Source organism: Nycticebus coucang, chromosome 2 (assembly GCF_027406575.1).
Source record: "Nycticebus coucang isolate mNycCou1 chromosome 2, mNycCou1.pri, whole genome shotgun sequence".
Lineage (NCBI taxonomy): Eukaryota > Metazoa > Chordata > Mammalia > Primates > Lorisidae > Nycticebus > Nycticebus coucang.
Genome location: NC_069781.1, coordinates 9,032,635 through 9,055,630, shown reverse-complemented (window position 1 = coordinate 9,055,630; position 22,996 = coordinate 9,032,635). Strand labels below are relative to the sequence as shown.

The 22,996-nt window shown below is 49.0% G+C and overlaps 1 protein-coding gene across 2 annotated transcripts; it reads left to right on the top strand.

Moving 5' to 3' along the window:
• COQ4 (coenzyme Q4) lies at nt 1-14,018 on the top strand. Of its 2 annotated transcripts, none has more exons than XM_053561535.1 (8): nt 1-107; nt 238-362; nt 449-577; nt 2,085-2,181; nt 2,858-2,960; nt 11,883-12,012; nt 12,693-12,786; nt 13,416-14,018. In XM_053561535.1, the coding sequence occupies exons 2-8, from the start codon at nt 293-295 to the stop codon at nt 13,585-13,587; spliced, it is 795 nt and encodes a 264-aa protein (XP_053417510.1). In that variant the 5' UTR covers nt 1-107; nt 238-292; the 3' UTR covers nt 13,588-14,018. The 2 variants fall into 2 exon arrangements, with proteins under 2 accessions (XP_053417510.1, XP_053417520.1); XM_053561545.1 differs by having other exon boundaries at nt 38-136.
• Nucleotides 14,019-22,996: the final 8,978 nt, after the last annotated feature.

Sequence of the window (22,996 nt, the reverse complement as noted above, 5' to 3'; positions counted from 1 at the left end):
CTCGGGGAAAACGTGATGAGGCGGAGGAAGTAGGGCCCGGGGGTGAACCGCAAAGTTGCGGGTGTTACATCTCCTCTGGGGAATCTTTCTTGGGGTGAGGTGAATCGGTACGTATCTTGTATCAGTGGAATTTGTGGTAGGTTGCGTGGGTTTCCTTTGCATACTTGGGAATAGCATCCTTCTTTTTGCCGTGAATCGAGTTTCTTTTTTTTCTTTCTCTGGTGCTCCGGTGGCCAGAGAAACTTAGCGCGCCAGCCTTGCCCCGCCGCTCCTCCAGCGGACGTGCGCTGCCATGGCGACCCTGCTACGCCGGGCCCTTCCTCCACTGCGCCGGCTCCCGGGCGGTCCCCGGCCTGCGGCAGGCAAGTGGCGCGGTGTCCCAGGTGGAGGCGGGAAGGAGCCCGATGGGGCTGGCTCCTCTTATTACGGCTTCTTTCTTGCCCCGCAGATGTCACCCGGGCCGGTAGCCATGGCGCCGGCCTGCTGTACCCGGGCCACATCCCCACCTCCCCGCTGCAGAAGGCGCTGCTGGCCGCCGGCTCCGCCGGAATGGCTCTCTACAACCCCTATCGCCACGGTAAGGCCGCCCGCGCTCGGTGATCCCGTGGGGCAGCTAGGGGTCGGGGCGCACCCTTGACTTGGAAGTTTCCAAGGGGTAACTGGAGGCGCTAAGCGGGTTGCACCCCATCATCAGAACGTTTATAAAAACGCAGAGTGCTGGGCCACTAAATCGGAGTCTGCAGGAGGAGGGAAGGGGGAAAGGGGCGTGAAATCTGGACGTCTGCCTTTTTAAACTACTCCACCGGAGATTTTTTTCTTCCAGCCATATTGAGAACCTCTGAACTAAATTAAATTATAAACTCCAATCAAATCATAACATGCCACTAGAAAGTAAACTTTTTTTTTTTTGAGACAGAGTCTCACTTTGTCGCCCTCAGTAGAATGCTGTGGCATTACAGCTCACAGCAACCTCAAACTCTTGGGCTCATGCGATTCTCTGGCCTCAGCCTCCGGAGTAGCTAGCTGGGACTACAGGCGCCCGCCACAATGGCCGGCTATTTTTTTGTTGCAGTTTGCCCGGGGCTGGGTTTGACCCACAACCCTTGGTATATGGAGCTGGCGCCCTACTCACTGAGCCACAGGCGCCGCCCCAGAAAGTAAACTTTGTGAAATCAAGCCCCATGCCTGCCTTGTTTCGCTGTTTCTGCAGCACATTGGATAGTTTCTGGTACATACTAAATGCTCAAGAAATGTTTGCAGGATGTATGACTAGAACAATTTAAGATGGTACAGGGGTTTCTCATCCTAATAGAAGTAATGCTAACTGCTCCTTTGCAGCTTCTTATGGCTGTTAACTGTGCTGTTTTATGTGCATGATGTTTTTGATTTTTCATATTAATCCTGTAAGAAAGGATTATCTGCACTTCACAAATTAGGACATGGAGGCTTTGAAATACCAAGCAGTTTGAACAAGAATAGTGAATGGGCCTGGGCTCAAACCCAGCAGTCTCTGAAGCCAAAGTCTGTACCAGTTAATGGAGACATGACACCCTGTTGTGCTAATGGATGCAGAAGTGATTTATAAACTCTTAAGAGCACTGTGCCAACCAGACCCATTCCATTCCTGTAGATTAATAACACTGTGTAGAAACTATATGTAGGTACATTGAGTCCTTGTCATGTGCTGGGTGATTTGCTAAGTTTTTTGTTTTTTTTTTGAGACATAGTCTCACTTTCAGCAACCTCAAACTCTTGGGCTTAAGTGATTCTCCTGCCTCAGCCTCCCAAGTAGCTGGGACTACAGACTCAATGCCACAATGCCCGGCTATTTTTTGGTTGTAGTTGTCATTGTTGTTTGGCAGGCCCAGGCTGGATTCAAACCCGCCAGCTCCGGTGTATGTGGCTGGCACCCTAGCTGCTGAGTTATAGGCGCCAAGCCAATTTGCTGAGTTTTGAGTATGAATCCTCATACATAAGAGGTAGATATTGTCCTTATTTTATCATATAGGAAACTAAGATTTAGACTAGGTAAGGTAACTTACTTAAGATCATACCCCTATTTGTGCCCATTTCCGTCCTTTCAGACATGGTTGCAGTTCTAGGGGAGACCACAGGACATCGTACCCTGAAGGTCCTCAGAGATCAGATGAGGAGGGATCCAGAAGGTGCCCAGATCCTACGGTAGGTCCCAGCTCTACATGGGGGATTGGGAGCATTCTCCAGGGATCCTGACATCTCTAGAGTTACATTGTGTCAGTTCTCTTCCTCTGAGGATGTCTTTTTGTCTTGTTGTTGTTGTTGAGACAAAATCTTACTCTGTCTTGTTCATATAGTGGTTAGTTAAAAAAATTTTTTTTACTCTGTCAACCTGGGGTTGAGTTTTGTGACATCATAGCTCATAGCAACTTCAAACTTTTGGGCTCAAGTGATCCTCTTGCCTCAGCCTCCTGAGTAGCTGGGACTACAGGTACCTTCCACAGCGCCCAGCTATTTTTTGGTTGTAGTTGTCATTGCTGTTTTGCAGGCTGGGGCTAGATTCGAACCCACCAGCTCTGGTAAATGTGGCTGGTGCCTTAGCTACTTGAGCTACAGGCACCAAGCCCCTGCATTATCTTTTGTAAGTACCCTAGTCACTATTGAGGCCTACCTTCATGCCTAGATTGTACTCCTGCAGGCAGGAACCATGTCCTTGATTTGTTGTAGTCTCCTCAAGTCTGTGACACTGGCCTGGCCTGTTGTGGGTGTTCTATTAAGGCTTATTAAGCCCACATTGCTGCTCTGTGCCCATGCTCTAGTCTGCTCTAGACCTTTCACTTGCCTTTGCTAATACCCTCCAATACCAACTCCTGTCTTTCAGAGAGCGTCCTCGGATCTCACTGTCCACCCTCGACCTAGGCAAGCTCCAGAGCCTGCCTAAAGGCTCCCTGGGCCATGAATATCTTCGTTTTCTGGAAGTGAACGTGAGGTTCCAGCTTGTGTGCATCTGGCAGTTATCAGAAGGGGCAAAAGAAAGGCAAATGAGTGACATTCTGAGGAAGGAGATAACCCTAAACTATCGCCATAGGCAGGGGTGTTTATTTTATTTTATTTATTTATTTATTTATTTTGAGACAGAGTGTCATAATGTTGCCCTCAGTAGAGTGCTATGGTCTCAGTCACAGCTTATGGCAACCTCTAACTCTTGGGCTTAAGCCATTCCCTTGCCTCAGCCTCCCAAGTAGCTGGGACTACAGGCACGCGCCACAAGGCCATCTCAGGCTGGTCTCAAACCTGTGAGCTCAGGCAGTCCACCCTCCTCAGCTTCCCAGAGTGCTAGGATTATAGGTATGAGCCACTGGGTCTGGCCTATTTTTATTTGTTTTTGAGACATTGTTTTTGAGCTCTGTCACCTGGGGTATAGTGTAGTAGTGTCATTGTAGTACACTGCAATCTCAAACTCCTGGGCTCAAGTGATCCTCCTGCCTCAGCCTCCCTAGTAGCTGAGACTAAATGCATATGCCACTATGGGTGACTAATTTTTCCTGTTTTTTGTAGAGAAGGGGTCTTGATCCTACTCAGACTGATCTCAAACTCTGGCCTCAAAGCAGTCTTCCTGCACTGGACTCCCAGAGTGCTGGGATTACAGGTGTGAGCCAGCAATCCCAGTCTGTTAACCTGTTTTAATTGATGAGGAAACAAAGGCTCAGAGCAGTTAAGCAATTTGTTAATTTCACAAAGCCAGTATTAATGGAGATAGTATTCAATCCCAAGTCTTGCACTTAATTGCTGCACTGTGTTACTTATTTCAGGGACATTGCTTTCCCTAACGTGTGACAAACAATGGTACTCTCCAGCCCCAGGCAGGAAGACGGGTGGTGGTGGATGGAGAGGGGGAAAGTGTTCTCAACTACTAAAGAACTCATTCATTTATTTAGCCTTTGGCACATGACATCCCGTGTTCTATGTACCAAGTATATAATAGTGAACTGGACAACAAGGTGGCTGCCTCCTAGAGCTTATATTCTAGTTGGAGAAGTAGACAATAAAGTAGTAAGAAAAAATTTCATAGCTGGGTGAGGTCTTACTCTTGTCAACTTGGGGTTGAGCTCTGTGACATCATAGCTCACAGCAACCTCAAACTCTTAGGCTCAAGCTATCCTCTTGCCTCAGCCTCCTGAGTAGCTGGGACTACAGGCACTGCCACAACGCCCAGCTAGTTTTTCTCTTTTGTAAAGATGGGGTCTTGCTTTCCTCAACTTGGTATTTTTCTTTTTTTAAGAGACGATCTTTGTCGCCCTCAGTTGAGTGCTGTGACGTCACAGCTCACAGCAACCTCCAACTCTTGGGCTTAGGTGATTCTCTTGCCTCAGCCTCCCGAGTAGCTGGGACTACAGATGCCCGCCACAATGCCTGGCTATTTTTTGTTGCAGTTTTCCTGGGGCCGGATTCGAACCCACCATCCTTGGTACATGGGGCCAATGCCTTACTCACTGATCCACAGGCACCTCCCCTCAGCTTGGTCTTGAACTTCTGAGCTCAAGCAGTCCACTTGCCTTAGCCTCCCAAAGTGCTAGGATTATAGGTGTGAGCCACCGTGCCCAGCCTCATTGGAAGGTTTTGAGCCAGAGAGGAACATGACTTGATTTAAAAGGACCTTAGAATACAATTGGCCTGGGCGGCACCTGTGGCTCCGTGAGTAGGGCACCGGCCCCATATACCAAGGGTGGTGGGTTCAAACCCAGCCCTGGCCAAACTGCAACAAAAAAATAGCCTGGCGTTGTGGCAGGCACCTATAGTCCCATCTACTCGGGAGGCTGAGGCAAGAGAATCGCCTAAAAACCTAGGAGTTGGAGGTTGCTGTGAGCTACGATGCCATAGCACTCTACCGAGTGTGATAAAGTGAGACTCTGTCTCTAAAAAAAAAAAAATTTTTTGAAGAATACAATTGGCCTACCTCCCCTGTCCCTACACCTTCTCTCCAACAAAGACACATTCTATCAAAGCATTTTTGCCAAGTGGCCCTCCAGCCTGGCTGCCAGACCTAGCCACACTGGACAAGGTGAAAGAATCACCAAAGGTTGCTTTAGAACAGTTTCTCAGCCTTGGCAATATTGATGTTTGGGCTGGATCACTCTTTGTTTGGGGTGGAGAGGAGGCTGTATTGTGCATGGTAGGATGTTTAGCAGCATCCCTGGCCTCCAACCACAAGATGCTAGTTGCATTTCTTTTTTTGTTTTTTTTTTTCTGACAAATATGCCTTACCGCTTAATTTTCTTTTTTTTCCTCTTTTTTTTTTTTTTTTATTGTTGGAGATTCATTGAGGGTACAATAAGCCAGGTTACACTGATTGCAATTGTTAGGTAAAGTCCCTTTTGCAATCATGTCTTGCCCCCATAAAGTGTGACACACACCAAGGGCTAGTTGCATTTCTTCAAATTGTGACAACCACAAATGTTTCCAGGCATTGCGTGTATCCCTTGGTGAGCAGTTGAGAATCACTGCTTTAGAAGGTTATTGTCCCTGAGACAATAATGTATTCCTCACATGCTCCTGCATTGTTCCGTGGCATGGCAATCACCTGCCCTATTTTATATTTTACATCATCTCCCTCAGATTTCACCTGGATGCAAATTATTTCATCAATGGGATTCTCACTAGGGTGACCTGTCCCAAGTACTACTCAGGGTGGCACAGCCTTCTGAAGTCTCTATTGCCTTTTTAGTCCTATTGCAGTGGAAGGGAGAAGACAGCAGGGATGGAACCATCAGGGCCATCCTGGGCATCTTGCCCAGCCACAGCTCTACTTGAGTGATGGCTCCAGAGAGTGTGATATTTCTAGAGCAGGAGAATCAGCGGCCCACAGATGGTGAAGGATTACCTTTGTCCCAATAGAGATTTAGATAAAGGTTCAAGGTGAGGCCACCTTCCCTGAGGCTGAAATTTGTAAAGAATGTGGTCATCTTGTTGCCTCAAGATCACAGACATGGGCTCTAGAGATAGAAGGCTGAGTTAGAATCTTGCCTCCTCTAACGAGGTGTGGACATGTGCCTGTAGACCCAGCTATTCAGGGGGTATGATCACACCACCACACTCTAGCCTGAGCAACAAAGTGAGACCCTATCTCTAAAAATATAAAAGGGCCGAGTATAGTGGCTCAAGCCTGTAATCCCAGCACTCTGGGAGAACGAGGTGGTGGATTGCCTGAGCTCACAAGTTCAAGACCATCCTGAGCCAAAATAAGACCTCATCTCTTAAAAAAAAAAAAAAAGCCGGGGTGGCCCCTGTGGTTCAGTCGGTAAGGCGCCAGCCCCATATACCGAGGGTGGCGGGTTCAAACCCGCCCCCGCCAAACTGCAACCAAAAAATAGCCGGGTGTTGTGGCAGGCGCCTATAGTCCCAGCTACTCGGGAGGCTGAGGCAAGAGAATCACTTAAGCCCAGGAATTGGAGGTTGCTGTGAGCTGTGTGAGGCCACAGCACTCTACCGAGGGCCATAAAGTGAGACTCTGGCTCTACAAAAAAAAAGCCAGGGGCAGCACCCATGGCTCAGTGAGTGGGGCGCCAGCCCCATATACCGAGGGTGGCGGGTTTGAACCCGGCCCCGGCCAAACTGCAACAAAAAAATACCTAGGCATTATGGCGGGTGCCTGTAGTCCCAGCTACTGGGAGGCTAAGGCAAGAGAATCACTTAAGCCCAAGAGTTTGAGGTTGCTGTGAGCTGTGATGCCACAGCACTCTACCAAGGGCAACACAGTGAGACTGTCTCAAAAAAAAAAAGAAAGAAAAATATGGGCGGCGCCTGTGGCTCAGTGAGCAGGGCGCCGGCCCCATATGCCGAGGGTGGCAGGTTCAAACCCAGCCCCGGCCAAACTGCAACAAAAAAATAGCCGGGCGTTGTGGCGGGCGCCTGTAGTCCCAGCTACTTGGGAGGCTGAGGCAGGAGAATCGCCTAAGCCCAGGAGTTGGAGGTTGCTGTGAGCTGTGTGATGCCACGGCACTCTACTGAGGGCCATAAAGTGAAACTCTGTCTCTACCAAAAAAAAAAAGAAAAATATAATATATGTAAAGGATATCCTACAGTTCTGGCACATACTCAATGCTCTGTGATCACCTTCAGCTTCACACAGCAAGTAAAACTGTAAGACTGCAGAGGAAATTAGGTCCTGGGTCCCAGTGAGGCCACAGGTGAACACAGACTGAGCAGACAGCCCCAAAGCAATGAAGATACCAGTGGTGACAGCTCCTGGATAGGCTAAGGCCATGCTGTAGGAACAGGAAGACTAGGCTGTTGCCAGTTTCTACACGTGCTGCTCATGTAGTGGGTGAGTAAGAGGAGGATACTTACCTGGAGTCAAGAATGTGGCCAGGACTGGCCTTTTACTCTTGAATGCAGGACATGTTTATTCATCCAGGCATTGGAGATAACAGTGAGCAAAACAGCCCATCCTGCCCTCCTACAGCTGACAGGCTGGTGCAACACTGTGTGTAGAAATAGACTGTGAGTCACATAGGTGATTTAATTGTTTCTACTAATTACTTTAATAAAAGCAAAAAGAAACAGGATAAATTTGGGTTTTTTTTTTTTTGCAGTTTTTGGCCAGGGCTGGGTTTGAACCCACCACCTCCGGCATATGGGGCTGGTGCCCTACTCCTTTGAGCCACAGGCACTGCCCAAAAACAGGATAAATTTTAATAATATATTGTGTTTAGTCCAATATGTCTAAAATATTATTTGAATAAGTAATCCATATTTTTTTGTTTTTGAGACAGCCTTACTTTGTTGTCCTTGGTAGAGTACGTGACGTCATAGCTCACAGCAACCTCACACTATTGGGCTCAAGTAATCCTCTTGCCTCAGCCTCCCGAGTAGCTGGGACTACAGGCACCCACCACAATGCCTGGCCTTTTTCTTTCTTTTCTTTCTTTTTTTTTTTTTTTTTTTTGAGACAGAGTCTCACTTTGTCCCCCTGGGTAGAGTGCCATGGTGTCATAGCTCACAGCAACCTCAAACTCCTGGGCTCAAGCAGTCCTCTTCCCTCAGCCTCCCAAGTAACTGGGACTATGGGTGCCACACTACCCAGCTATTTTTTTTAGAGACGAGTCTTACACTTGCCCAGGCTGGTCTTGACCTCTTGAGCTCTAGCAATCCACCTGCCTCGGCCTCTCAGAGTGCTGGGATTACAGTTGTGAGCTATGGTGCCTGGTCTGTTTTTTTTTTTTGAGACAGAGTCTCAAACTATTGCCCTGGGTAGAGTGCTGTGGAATCACAGCTCACGGCAACCTCAAACTGTTGGGCTTGAGCTATTCTCTTACCTCGCCTTCTCAAGTAGCTGGGACTATAAGCGCCTGCCACAATGCCCAGCTCTTGTTGTTTTTTGAGACAGAGTCTCATTATGTCACCCTCGGTAGAGTGTGGTGGTGTGACTGTTCACAGCAACTTCAAACTCCTGGGCTCAAGCGATTCTCTTACCTTAGCCTCCCAAGTAGCTGGGACTACATGCGCCCACTACAACACCCAGTTATTTTTTTGTTGTTGTTGTAGCTGTCATTGTTGTTTAGCAGGCCCAGGCCGTGTTCGAACCTGCCAGCCCTGGTGCATGTGGTTGGCAGCCTAATTGAGCTCCGGATGCCAAGCCTTTTTTTTCTAGACATTGTCTTACTCTATCACCTTGGATAGAGTGCTGTGGTGTCATAGCTCATAGCAACCTCACACTCCTTGGCTCAAGCAATCCTCCCAAGTAGCTGGGGCTATAGGTGCCCACCAGAACATGTGGCTAGTTTTTCGTTCTTTCTTTTTTTTTTAAGAGAAAGAGTCTCACTTTATTGCCCTTGGTAGAATGCCATAGCGTCACAGCTCACAACAACCTCAAAACTCTTTGGGCTTAAGCCATTCTCTTGCCTCAGCCTCCCAAGTAGCTGGGACTATAGGTGCCCGCCACAACACCTGGGTATTATTCTATTGCCGTTTGGCCGGGGCTGGGTTTGAACCCGCCACCCTCAGTAGATGGAGCCAGTGCCCTACTCACTGAGCCATAGGCACCGCCCCCCACACCTTTTTTTTGAGACAGAGCCTCAAGCTGTTGCCCTGGGTTGAGTGCTGTGGCGTCACAGTTCACAGCAACCTCCAACTCCTGGGCTCAAGCCATTCTCCTGCCTCCGCCTCCCAAATGGCTGGGACTATAGGCACCTGCTACAATGCCTGGCTATTTTTTTGGTTGTGGCCGTCATTGTTGTTTGGTGGGCCTGGGCTAGATTCGAACCTGCCAGCTGAGGTGTATGTGGCTAGCGCCTTAGCCGCTTGAACCACAGGCACCAAGCCAGTTTTTCTATTTTTTTTTGAGACAGAGCCTCAAGCTGTCGCCCTGGGTAGAGTGCTGTGGCATCATAGCTCACAGCAACCTCCAACTCCTAGGCTCAAGCTATTCTCTTGCCTCCGCCTCCCAAGTAGCTGGGACTACAGGCGCCCACCACAACGCCTGGCTATTTTTTGTTTGGTTGCAGCCATCATTGTTGTTTGGTGGGCCCAGGCTGGATTCGAACCCGCCAGCTCAGGTGTATGTGGCTGGCGCCTTAGTCACTTGAGCCACAGGCGCTGAGCCCAGCTTTTCTATTTTTAGTAGAGCTGGGGTCTCGCTCTTGGCTCAGGATGCTGTGGAACTCTTGAGCTCAAGTGATCCTCCTGCTTTGGCTTGCCAGAGTGTTAGGATTACAGGGTGAGCCACCATACCAGTCCTAATATTTTTAAATTGAGATTTCACATTATTTTTTCATATACATGTATAATCTCAATTGGAACTTGTCACCTTTCAAGGCTCAACGGCTATGTGTGGCGAGTGGCTGCTCTAGTAGACAACACAGGTCTAGGAGACATTATCATTCATATGGCTCAGGGTGGCTCACACCTGTAATCCTAGCACTATGGGAGGCCAAGCCAGATGAATTGAGCTCAGGAGTTCAAGACCAGCCTGAGTAAGAGCAGGACCCCATCTGTAAAAAAATAGCTGGATGTTGTGGTAGACGCCTATAGTTCCAGCTACTTGGGAGGCTGAGGCAAGAGGATTGTTTGAGCACAGCAGTTTGAGGTTGCTGTGAACTATTACACGAGAGCATTCTCCCAAGGGTAACAAAGTGAGACTGTCTAAAAACCAAACATTCACATATCTTGGCTCAAGGTGCAGGCTCGAGTGGTGGGAAGGGTGCCAGCTACATACACCCAGGCTGGCAGGATCAAACCCAGCCTGGGCCAGCTAAACAGTGATAGCTGCAACAAAAAAATAGTGGGGCATTGTGGCGGGTGCCTGTAATCCCAGTGACTTGGGAGGCTAAGGCAAGAGAATCGCTTAAACCCAAGAGTTTAAGGTTGCTGTGAGCTATGACATCTCGGCACTCTACCAAGGGCAACATAGTGAGACTGTCTCAAAAAAGATGCAGGCTCAGCGCCTGTAGCTCAGCTGGTAGGGCACCAGCCACATACACTGGAGCTGGCGGGTTCGAACCCAGCCCTGGCCTGCCTAACAACAATGACAACGACAATGTAGTCCCAGCTACTTGGGAGGTTGAGTCAAGAGAATCTCTTGAGCCCTAAGAGTATGGGGTTGCTGTGAGCTGTGACATGACAGCACCTAACTGAGGGCGACATAGTGAGACCCTGTCTCAAACGAAAAACAAAAGATGCACTTAACATCTTTTTAGTGCCGCAGAATACTGTAAGAGACTAACACGGACTCACTCAATCTACAGGTTAGGGGTAGCCTCCCTGTGGGGTTGGGGACATTTATACCAGGTTATGAAAGATAACTGGGAATTATCAAAGTGAAGATGGGGGTGAGGCCCCTCAATGTGGCTCATGCCTATAATCCTAGCACGCTGGGAGGCCGAGGCAGGTAGATTCCTTGTGTTCATGAATTCCAGACGAACCAGAGCAAGACTCCATCTCTACTAAAAGTAATACAGGGGCGGTGCCTGTGGCCCAAGGGGTAGGTGCTGGCCTCATATGCCAGAGGTGGCGGCTTCAAACCCAGCCCCTGCCAAAAACTGCAAAAAAAAAAGAAATACAAAAAACTGAAGCAAGAGGATCACTTGAGGCCAAGAATTGGAGTTCAAGACCAGCCTGAGACAGGCCAGGTGCAATGGCTCATGCCTGTAATCCTAGCACTCTTGACAGACCGAAGATAGATTATCTGAGCTCAGGAGTTTTAGACTAGCTTGAGCAAGAGGGACACCCTGTCTCTAAAAATAGCTGGGTGTTGTGGTGGGTACCTGTAGTCCCAGCTACTCAGAAGGCTAAAGCAAGAGAATTCCTTTAGCCCAAGAATGTGAGGTTCCTGTGAGCTATGACACCATGGCACTCTACTGACAGTGACAAAATGAGACTCTGTCTCAAAAAAAAATAAGACTAGCCTGAGCAAGAATGAGACCCTATGTCTAAAAATAGCAAAACTAGCTGGGTGTTGTGGGGGGGCACCTATAATCCCAGCTACTTGCTAGGCTGAAGAGGATTGCTTAAACCCAGGAGTCTGAGGTCGCTGTGAACTGTGACACCACAGCAATCTGTCCAGGGGTACAGAGTAAGACTGTGTCTCAAAAAAAATAAAACCAAAAAAACTTGAAACTATACCCATTAAATAACTCCTCGTTCCTCCCTTACCCTCTACAAACTGCTTTGCCATAGATTCCAACAGGTGCCAAACATGTTTGCGTTGGTGTAAGCCAAGGGGGTGCTAGTGCCACCATATTCCCTGCCTGAGGCCTCCCTGGCAGGCAGGTGTGTGGGCAGAAACCAAGTCCCAGGGTCTTCCAGTGGGAGTATGAGGTTGATGGTGTGGTGTCAGTGTCCAAGAGAGGCTACAAATTGGGCCCTGGGAACTGTCAGGAAGGGGTTCAGTGAATGCTCATGATTGTCAGAGGGTCTCCCCAGACACTCGAGCTCCTACCCGCTTTGTGGACGATGAGGAGCTCGCGTACGTGATTCAGCGGTACCGGGAGGTACACGATGTGCTCCACACGCTGCTGGGAATGCCCACCAACATCCTGGGTGAGTGCGCCCAAGCCAGCTACCTAGAAAGCAGGGAATGGGTGGGGGTCTGTAGCCAGCGGGGCAGGGCTCACCTGACTGCTGCCTTCCCCTATCAGCTTGTTTGGTGCAGCTACATTTTCTGCTTTAGCCCAACACTTTGGTAGCATCTCCCCACTGCCGCTAATGGCTCCTACTCTGATGTAGCAGTGTGCAAACACTGGTGCTCCTAATCTCATTCTGCTCTTTAGCTGTCTCCCTGTTCTGAAACCTCAGCAATTCTCAGTTTTTTAGCCCGGGCTGCGATTGAATTCCCCACCTCCGGCACAAGGGGCTGGCGCCCTAGAGCAATTCTCTAAGGCAGTGGTTCTCAACCTATGGGTCGCGACCCCCAGGAACTGTATTAAAGGGTCATGACTTGAGGAAGGTTAAGAACAACTGTTCTAAGGCTTGTGTGGACCATCCCAGGCTCCTCAACCTGGCTTTTGGGATCCTTTGCATTCTAACCCCAAGCTTCCTCTCCAGTTTTTCTTTTTGCTAGACCTTCTCTACCCCAAGGAGAGTACCCCAAGGCCCAACACAGGCCAGGACTGACTCCTCATAAAGATTAGAGAGGAACAGATACCTCTTATGCCCAGTGAGCTCCATTGGCTTCTCCATTAGGCACCTGTTCACCTCCCACCCCATCCTTCACTCCCCAGGAGAGATTGTGGTGAAATGGTTTGAGGCTGTCCAGACCGGCCTGCCCATGTGCATCCTGGGTGCGCTCTTCGGACCCATCCGACTCAGTGCTCAGTAAGTTTTTGAGTGGTGAAGGACTGGGGGACTGGGGGACTGGGGGAGAACTCAGAGGGGCCAGGGCTCCCAGAAATGGAAGAGCCTGTAGGCCCCTGTGCAGTCTTCATGGTTGTCCATGAAGCAAGGGTAAAAAGAATGGAGCACAGGGCGGCGCCTGTGGCTCAAGGAGTAGGGCGCCTGTTCCCATATGCCAGAGGTGGCGGGTTCAAACCCAGCCCCGGCCAAAAAAACCAAAAAAAAAAAAAAAAAAGAATGGAGCACAGAGGGGAAACTTGCCTGGGCCGGTGTCTTCAGAACACAAAGTCTGGATGTTTCTGGGGACCCTGGGACCTTTTAGGCTCAGTACCAGGTCAGAATGACGAAAGTCAATGGGAAAGCGAGTTGGTGTGAGATTCTGGAGTTAGGTTGCCCTCGATTTAAGCCTGGGCTTTGGCATGTTCATGATGTGTGACTTTGGGCATGGGATTTTACTTCCCTGAGCTTCTGTTGCCTCATCTTTGAACTAGGGATAATAATTTCCTTCTTAGGTCTCTGAGGGGATTAACTGAGAAAACATACAAGTGCTGAGCACAGGGTGCCTGGCCCTCAGGGACCTTCTGTTTTATTTTTCCTCTGCTGCCCCACAGGAGCCTGCAAGTGCTAGTCAAAGAGCTGATCCCCTGGGCAGTTCAGAATGGGCGAAGAGCCCCGTGTGTCCTGAACCTGTACTACGAGCGGCGCTGGGATCAGCCCCTAGGGGCTCTGCGGGAGGAACTGGGCATCACAGCAACTCCAGTGCATGTCCGGGCCACGGCTTAGGCCCTGAGCTGCTGAGCCAGGAAGGCCTGGCCTGCCTCCCCCATCTCCTATTTCCCTTGAGGACAGAGAGCTCCCTTGCCACTACCTTTGTTCTTTTTCTTTGAACACTGACCTTTGAACATAATTTAGCTTAATTTGTTGTAACCACTGCTGAGTGACCTTGAGGACTAACCCTGGAGGGAGCAGTGGGGCTCCCACGGGAGTCAGGAGCTGTCTGAAGAGAACCACCTGGAATGGCTATCAGCTATCAGGACTTAGGCTGGGATGTCTCAGGTCTACAACTCCTGGGCTCTTTTCTTCCAGCCAGGGTTTTTTGGGAGCCAATGCTGAGTATCCTTGCAAGAGTGAGGACTACACCCAATCCAAAGGCCTGAGGGGAGAGGGGGTAGAGGAGGAGGAGAATCTACTTCTGAATAAAGGCTCAGATCAGATCAAGTGTGTGCTTTTCCTCCCTTGGCCCAGTGATGCCCATAACTTCGGCAGCCATGGGCCTTCCCAGCACTGAAAACAGAAATTTGCATCCCAGCTTCAGCTTTAGCTGCTTGTCCCCTGTCTTCTATAAAGACAGAGTTTCTCTGTCTTGCCCAGGATGGTCTCAAACTCCAGGCCTGAAGTGATCCTGCCTTAGCCTCCCAAAGTGCTGGGATTACAGGTGTGAGCCACCATGCCCCACCTCCTGGCCCCTTTCTGCACCCCATTTTCATCTTCAGTAAAAGGGTAATGGAGGGGCGGTGCCTGTGGCTCAGTGAGTAGGGTGCCGGCCCCATATGCTGAGGGTGGTGGGTTCAAACCCAGCCCCGGCCAAACTGCAACAACAAAAAAAAGGGGGAATGGAAACAGAACCCACCTCCTAGGATTACATGGGGGTTTCCTGAGGTGATGTTCAGAAGAAAAGACAAGAAAGGGTCCAAAGAGCAGGAACTGTTTCATTCTCACTGTTCATAGGCACAGAAGGAAAGTGTGTGACTGTGGCTCATTTTGCTGTGGCAAGCAGGCAATTTTCTTGCATCAGAGCCAAGGAGTGAGGACAGGTAGGGTAATAAGTATCACTGGAAGAGTGGGTGGCCCTGTCCTGGGATGTAAACCAAAAAAACTTCCAAGATGTCTGAGCCTCTAGAGTTTTGGGGGGCCAACTTCTCATTGTTTAGATAGGTCAACTAAGGCCCACAGGGAGACAAAGAATTGCCTGGAACACTTACAAGACAGGCCATAGGCCCCTGGTTGCTATCTATAGCAATATATACAATTATTTATAGATGTAGTATGTGCCAAACAGTGAGTGTGAAGTACCTGAGATGCATCATCACTTTGACACCTAAAGGTCACCACCAGAGGAGGGAGGTGGTACCATTACCTGTGTTTTACTAATCTGGCCATTGGAGCAGTGTTGGAGTTGTCTGAATACCTCCCCAGCACAGCAACACTGGGGTTCGTACCTGATCTTAGCCAAAAGACCAAGAAGCAATGACACTGGGACTCGAATCATCCCAGTGCCCATCACATCCATTTTGGGGCTCCCAGTGGCAGAGGGAGGACATGGGAGGCTGGAGGCCCGCCTCAAAACCATGGACTTGGCCTGGCACAGTGGTTCACACCTGTAATACTAGCACTCTGGGAGGCCAAGGCAGGAGGATTGCTTGAGACCTGCCTGATGAAAGAGTGAGGCTATGGCGGCGCCTGTGGCTCAGTCTGTAAGGCACCGGCCCCATATACCGAGGGTGGCGGGTTCAAATTTGACCCCGGCTGAATTGCAACCAAAAAAAACAGCCAGGCATTGTGGCAGGCACCTGTAGTCCCAGCTACTCTGGAGACTGAGGCAAGAGAATCACTTAAGCCTAGGAGTTGGAGGTTGCTGTGAGCTGTGTGATGCCATGCACTCTAGCCAGGGCCATAAAGTGAGACTCTGTCTCTACAAAAAAAAAAAAAAGGCCCTGTCTCTACTAAAAATAGAAAAATCAGGGCTGACATGGTTGCTCACACCTGTATCCTAACACTGTGGGAGGCTGAGGTGGGTGGATCACCTACACTTAGGAGTTCAAGAGCAGCCTAAGCAAGAGGAAAATCCTGTCTCTAAAAATAGCTGGGCTATTTGTGGTGGGTGCTTGTAGTCCCATCTACTTGGGGAACCTGAGGCAAGAGGATTGCTTGAGCCTAGGAGTTAGAGGTTGCTGTGAGTTATGATTCATGGCACTATTGAAGGTGACAAAGTGAGACTCCGTCTCGATAAAAATAAATAAAAATAGGCTCGGCACCCTTTGCTCAGTGGTTAGGGTGCCAGGCACATACACCGGGGCTGGCGGGTTCAAACCTGACCCAGGCCTGCTAAACAACGACAACAACAACAAAAAATACAGCCTGGTGTACTGGCCGGCACCTGTAGTCTCAGTTAATCAGGAAGCTGAGGCAAGAGGATCTCTTGAGCCCAAGAGTTTGAGGTTGCTGTGAGCTAGATGACACCACTGCACGCTAGTCCAGGCAAGGGAGCAAGACTATGTCTCAAAACAACATGGAACAATAGACTTCAAGAGGAAAGCCTTGTCCTGACCTGAAATTTCTGTGGGAAGAAGAGGTGATGGGGGTGAGTTCCGTGTGCCTCATCAATCTTTGCAGGATAGGCCACCTTTCCAGATCTCTTGCCACTTATCTCCACAGCTTCCCAGGGTCCCAGGACCCCCACCACACCTCATTAATGTCATTGGTGCCCAAGTGGCAAGAAGAGGTTAGACTCACGGCCTTCTCTGCCGAGCTGGGTGGCTCACCTGCTGTAGCCAATGGGTGCCTGGATAATCTGGGCCTTTATAGCACGTGTGAACATGTGAGATGGACGCAGCATCAGGATGATTTGAATGGAGTCTGGTCTGCTAACCTTAGGGTGGCATTTGTGTCACCAGCTTGTGATTGGAGGAAAATTATAGTGTCAATAGCTACTCCTTTGTTTGTTTGTTTTTTTGTAGAGACAAGAGTCTCACTGTATCGTCCTCGGTAGAGTGCCATGACGTCACACAGCTCACAGCAACCTCTAACTCTTGGGCTTAGGTAATCTCTTGCCTCAACCTCCCGAGTAGCTGGGACTACAGGCGCCCGCCACAACGCCCGGCTATTTTTTTGTTGCAGTTTGGCTGGGGCTGGGTCTGAACTCGCCACCCTCGGCATATGGGGCCGGCGCCCTGCTCACTGAGCCACAGGCTCTGCCCACTACTCCTTTGTTTTTTTTTGTTTTTGTAGAGACAGAGTTTCACTTTATTGCCCTCGGTAGAGTGCCGTGGCCTCACACAGCTCACAGCAACCTCCAACTCCTGGGCTTAAGCGATTCTCCTGCCTCAGCCTCCCAAGTAGCTGGGACTACAGGCGCCCGCCACAACGCCCGGCTATTTTTTGGTTGCAGTTTGGCCGGGGCCGGGTTTGAACCCGCCACCCTCGGTATATGGTGCCGGCGCCTTACCGACTGAGCCACAGGCGCCGCCCTACTCCTTTGTTTTTAACAGCCCTTGAGGGCTTGCCAACTTCTGCCTAAAAAAATCCATTCTCCCACCTCAATAAACCATATGTTCTTTCTTTCTTTTTTTTTTTTCCGAGACAGAGCCTCAAGCTGTCACCCCACATAGAGTGCTGTGGCATCACAGCTCACAGCAACCTCCAACTCCTAGACTCAAGCGATTCTCCTGCCTCCGCCTCCCAAGTAGCTGGGACTACAGGCGCCTGCCACGACGCCCAGCTATTTTTTTGGTTGCAGCCATCGTTGTTTGGCAGGCCCGGGCTGGATTTGAGCCTGCCAACTTGGGTGTATGTGGCTGGTGCCTTAGCCACTTGAGCCACAAGTGCCAAGCCAACCATGTGTTCTTTCATCATGCTTCCCGAGCACATCAGGCATCTTCCCACCTTTGGGAACAGCACTCTGTCCACAGGTTGTTCCATAGTCAGCTCCTTGTCACATCTGCTCAGTTGTCACTTTCAGAGAGGCCTTCCCTGACTGTGCCACGTGAAGCAGTCTGTCCCCTTTGCCTCACTCCATGCCATATTTATTCTTCTGGTTTACAGGCTCAGTGAACACAAGTAACATACAAAATCAGAATCTAGACATAAAGACTACCTCTGGTTCTATCTACAGAGCTCAGCAAATGATGAAAGCTCAATAAATGTTGAACAAATGAAAGGGGAAGTGAACTGAGGCTCTGACCTGATTTACACCAGGATCGTGATTGCAAACGACTATTTCCATATCAGCTACTGAGGTTTAGAGCATTTACCACTCTGAAATTGTCTTACTGGTTTAGCAATTTATGAGTTCCATGTTTGCCCTGGAAAGGCAGGGACCTGTTCTTTCCGTTCACTACTGTGAACAGTGCTTGGCAGTTCATTATTGAAGGAATGGAGGCCGAACCCCATGCAAGCAGCCTACACACAAGAACTCATTCAGTCCCCGTAATAATCCCATGGAGTAGAGGCTGATGGTAGCCTCACTTCACAGTGGAGACCCTGGGTCACAGCTGGGTTGTTGTGGAGCTGTCCCCGGATACCCAGGTTTTAAACTCTCTCGCGGTGGCTATGGCCAGGGGAAAGCCCACTTTCCCCTCTGCCTGATAAAATCTGTATGTAGTTGATCCCAAAGCAGTGTTTAGGGGTATGGACTCCAAAGTCAGACACACCTGGTCCTGCCAGTGACCAGCTCTGCACCCTTGCAGTAGTCACATCACCTTTGAACCTGTTTTCTCATCTATAAAAGTGTAGAATAGGCTTGGTGCCTGTGGCTCAAGCGGCTAAGGCACCAGCCACATACACCTGAGCTGGAGGGTTTGAATCCAGCCCAGGCCTGCCAAACAACAACGACGACTGCAACCAAAAAATAGCCAGGCATTGTGGCAGGCGCCTGTAGTCCCAGCTATTTGGGAGGCAGAGGCAGGAGAATCGCTTGAGCCCAGGAGTTGGAGGTTGCTGTGAGCTGTGATGCTACAGCACTCTACCCGGGGAAACAGCTTGAGGCTCTGTCTCAAAAAAAAAAAAAAAAGTGTAGAATAGCGTACCTACCTCACAGCAGGACTTTTGAGAGGCTCAGTAAAATTGTGCTTGGGTAGTGCTTATTAGCATATCATAAACATTTAGGAAATGGAAGCTAACATTTGCCAGGAAGGCCCTTCAAGGCCTCTCAAGTCATTGTGTGCAAAGTCAAGCCAGTGGTATTTTCATTTTGCACCCACCCAGAATCAGAGCACTTAAGTAGCTTGGAGGTCCTAATGCCACATGGAACTGAATATCCATGGGTTACGTGCCTACTGTGTGTCAGAGTCCAAACAACTTCAGTGCCCTGGAGAGCCTGAACTCCATTACATGTCCAAATACAAGTTTCTGGTAAGTCTGAAGATCACAGTGTTGATGTTAGTTCCCTAATGCAGTGCAGATAGAGGTCCTATCAATGGAAAGGAACCTTCTGTGAGGTCAGCCTAATGTTGGCCTATTCCACAAATAACAGGCTCTAGAACTTGACTTTCATAAAAACTCCCAATGGATTTTTTTATTTCAAATTAATGTAAAAGTACAAATGATTAGGTTACATTGTTTGCATTTCTTTTCTTTCTTTTTTTGAGACAGTCTCATCACGTCACCCTCAGTAGAATGCTGTGACGTCACAGCTCACAGCAACCTCAAACTCTTGGGCTTAAGCGATGCTCTTGTCTCAGCCTCCCAAGTAGCTAGAAGTACAGGCGCCCGCCACAACAACTGGCTATTTTTTTGTTACAGTTTGGCCATGGCCAAGTTTGAACCCACCAACCTCACTATATGGGGCTGGCGCCCTACCCACTGAGCCACAGGCGCCACCCGCAAGAACCAGTCTTAAACAAACAAACAAAAAACACAGCTCACAATTGTAGAAGCGGGGATGTGGGAAGGTCTGGATTTGAAGCCTGGAGAGTGGGTTCATCCTCTTTAACAGGGCTTGCTAAACACAATGTCAACTACAACAAAAATATAGCCTGGTGTTGTGGTGGGCGCCTGTAGTCCCAGCTTCTTGGGAGGCTGAGGCAAGAGAATCACTTAAGCCAAAGAGTTTGAGGTTGCTGTGAGCTGTGATGCCACAGCACCCTACTGAGGGCAACATAGTGAGACACTTATCTTCAAGAAAAGAAAAATTATTGTGGCTTGGCTCCTGTGGCTCAAGCGGTTAAGGCGCCAGCCACATACACCTGAGCTGGCGGGTTCGAATCCAGCCTGGGCCCGCCAAACAATAATGATGGCTGCAACCAAAAAAAAAAAAAAATTATTGTGAGCATGTGGTGAGGGGCAACCTAGTCAGGTCTTGCTTCCATCTACCCTCTGTGCCCAGCCAGACTGTACACAATTTGAGGGCCAACTGTCTTGTTCCCTCAGGCTTCCTCTTCACCCTAAGGCCCAGTTCCATGGTTTCACCAGTGTGACAAACCTGCGTAAAGGAGAGCAGATGCTGGTCACCAGCACCCTCTTCAAACTCTCATCTCTCCACTTTGCATATGACTTCAGTAGTTGATGTGGAAATAGGTTTGGACTCATGATCTTGGTGTGGATCAGATCAGAGCCTCTAGTTCACTTCCCCTTTCCCTCCTTTAACAAACATTTATTGAGGCTCAGTGCCTGTTGTACAGTGGTTATAGCATCAGCCACATACACTGAGGCTGGCAGGTTCAAACCAGCCCGGGCCAGCTAAGCAATAATGACAACTGCAACAGAAAAATAGGCGTTGTGGCGGGCACCTGTAGTCCCAGCTACTTGGGAGGCTGAGGCAAGAGAATCACTTAAGCCCAAGAGTTTGAGGTTGCTGTGAGCTGTGACACTACAGCACTCTACTTAAGGGTGACATAGTGAGACTCTGTCTCAAAAAAAATTTTTTTTTATTGAACTTACATCATTTGCTGGGCTCTGTGGATACAATCAAAGATAAACTTCATCTGGGTGGTGCCTGTGGCTCAAAGGGGTAGGGCGCCGGCCCCGTATGCTGGAGGTGGTGGATTCAAACCCAGCCCTGGCCAGAAACTGCAAAAAAAAGAGATAAATTTCATCTCTCGATTTTAGACTCTAATTTTGTATGTATTTGTGCTCACTGACCCTGTAAGCCGCAAGGATAAATATGTCAGATGCTCCCTGTGAATCTCCACAGTAACCCTGTGAGGAAAGCACTATTAATATGTCCCTGTTATAAAAGTGATAATAAGAAGAAATGAGATTTTTAACATAAGAAGAAAATGAGACTTTGAACTTCCAGCTGAGAAGTGGAAACCAAATGTGTTGAATGCCAGTGTCCACACCCATAACTTACTACACATCCTGCCCCTTGAATGTGATACCCCTGGAGGAGGTGGTTGAGTTTACCCAAGTTCTCAAAAGGATGTACCCTATACTCCAGAGGAAATGAAATTAAGAATTAATCAGACCAGGGCGGCACCTGTGGCTCAGTTGGTAAGATGCCGGTCCCATATACTGAGGGTGGCAGGTTCAAACCCGGCCCCGGCCAAACTGCAACAAAAAAATAGCCGGGTGTTGTGGCGGGCGCCTGTAGTCCCAGCTACTTGGGAGGCTGAGGCAAGAGAATCGCTTAAGCCCAAGGATTTGGAGGTTGCTGTGAGCTGTGTGATGCCACGGCACTCTACCGAGGGCCATAAAGTGAAACTCTGTCTCTAAAAAAAAAAAAAGAATTAATCAGACCAAAATTTCATCTTCAATCCCTATAGACCCTGAAAAGTGCCCTCTTCCTTCAAAGATTTACCAGACTAAGGGATTAGTGGATCTATTTAACTGTGGATGCCCAACGTATTTTGTTACCAAGGAACCTATTTTCAGAGGCCAAGAGCCCATAAGGCTGGGAATCTGGCTTACTGCTGCAGGTAGCATTTTTTTTTTTTTTTTTTTGAGACAGAGTCTCACTTTTTCTTTTTTCTTTTTTTTTCTTTTGTAGAGACAGAGTCTCACTTTACTGCCCTCGGTAGAGTGCCATGATGTCACAGGACTCTAGCTCTCGGGCTTCCGCGATTCTCCTGCCTCGGCCTCCTGAGCAGCTGGGACTACAGGCGCCCACCACAATGCCCAGCTATTTTTTGGTTGCAGTTCAGCCGGGGCTGGTCTTGAACCCGCCACCCTCGGTATATGGGGCCAGCGCCCTACTCACTGAGCCACAGGCACCACCCAGAGTCTCACTTTTTCATCCTGGGTAGAGAGCTACGGCATCACAGCTCACAGCAACCTCCAGTTCCTGGGCTTAAGCAATTCTCTTGCCTCAGCCAGGTTCGAACCCACCACCCTTGCTATATGGGACTGGCGCGCTACCCACTGAGCCACAGGAGCCACCCTGCAGGTAGCCTTGTTGCTGGAATTTGTCTGTTGGGTGTTGGGTTCTTTTGTCTTAGGGTTGAAAGAATGAAACCACTGGCAAAGTGTATCAGTGAAAGGACAAAGTTTATTGATAGAAAGAAACAGATAAGGGGAAAAAAGGACAAGAGAACCCCAGGCAGAGGAGGGGCAGAGAACCCAAGTGGGAAACCTCCATGGGCCTTTGTCTAGGGCCGTTTTTCAACCTTTTTTTTCCTAATGGCATACTTAAACCTATAGTTAAACTTTCGTGACACACTTAAATTAGGTTGATCAGAAAAAAAAAAAAAAAGAGTAAAAATAAGACTGTGCTTTGAACTTTTTTTCTGGCGTCATAGATCACAGCAAACTCAAACTCTCAAGCTCAAATGATCTTCTTGCCTTAGCCTTCCAAGTAGCTGGGACTAAAGGCACTGGCCACAATGCCCAGCTATTTTTTAGAGACAGGTCTCCCTCTTGCTCAGGCTGGTCTGGAACTCAATCAATCCACTCGCCTCCGCCTCCCAGAGTGCTAGGATTGCAGGTGTGAACTACTTTCAAAAAATAATTTAATGATCTTTAAAATTTTTGCGGCATACCTAAGATCCTCTCAGGCACACCTGTTGAGAATCACTGGTCTACGGGTTCATACACTGCCTGTGAGCACGGAGGTCTGGGAAAAGCATTCGCGGAACTAGTCACAATAGGCCGAGTCAGGTAGATAGAAAACAATTAGCAAATGAATTTGGTCCTTACAGCCTCTACTCCAAGTGAGGCAGCAAGGTGCATTGTTTTCACTCCAGGAGGGACCGCCTAGATAAGACGCTGATCAAGTTGTTTTTCTCTGAGTCTGCTTCAGTTCTGAGAATGTGGTCTGGTAAAGGTCTGTTTGTCCAGGCCTAGAAAATGGGGGGGTTCCTGTCCAGCCCTGAGCGAGAAGATCCTGTATGAGCATGATAAATAAGGCCTCAGGTTTATAGACTAACTGATTTGCTGCGGGGGTCCAGAGCTATCACAGGCTGAAATTAACCAGGAGCCTCCAAATCCGCGCCCTTTGTATCAGCAAGTGAGCCGGGCTGCTTTTTCAAACGCCACGTGT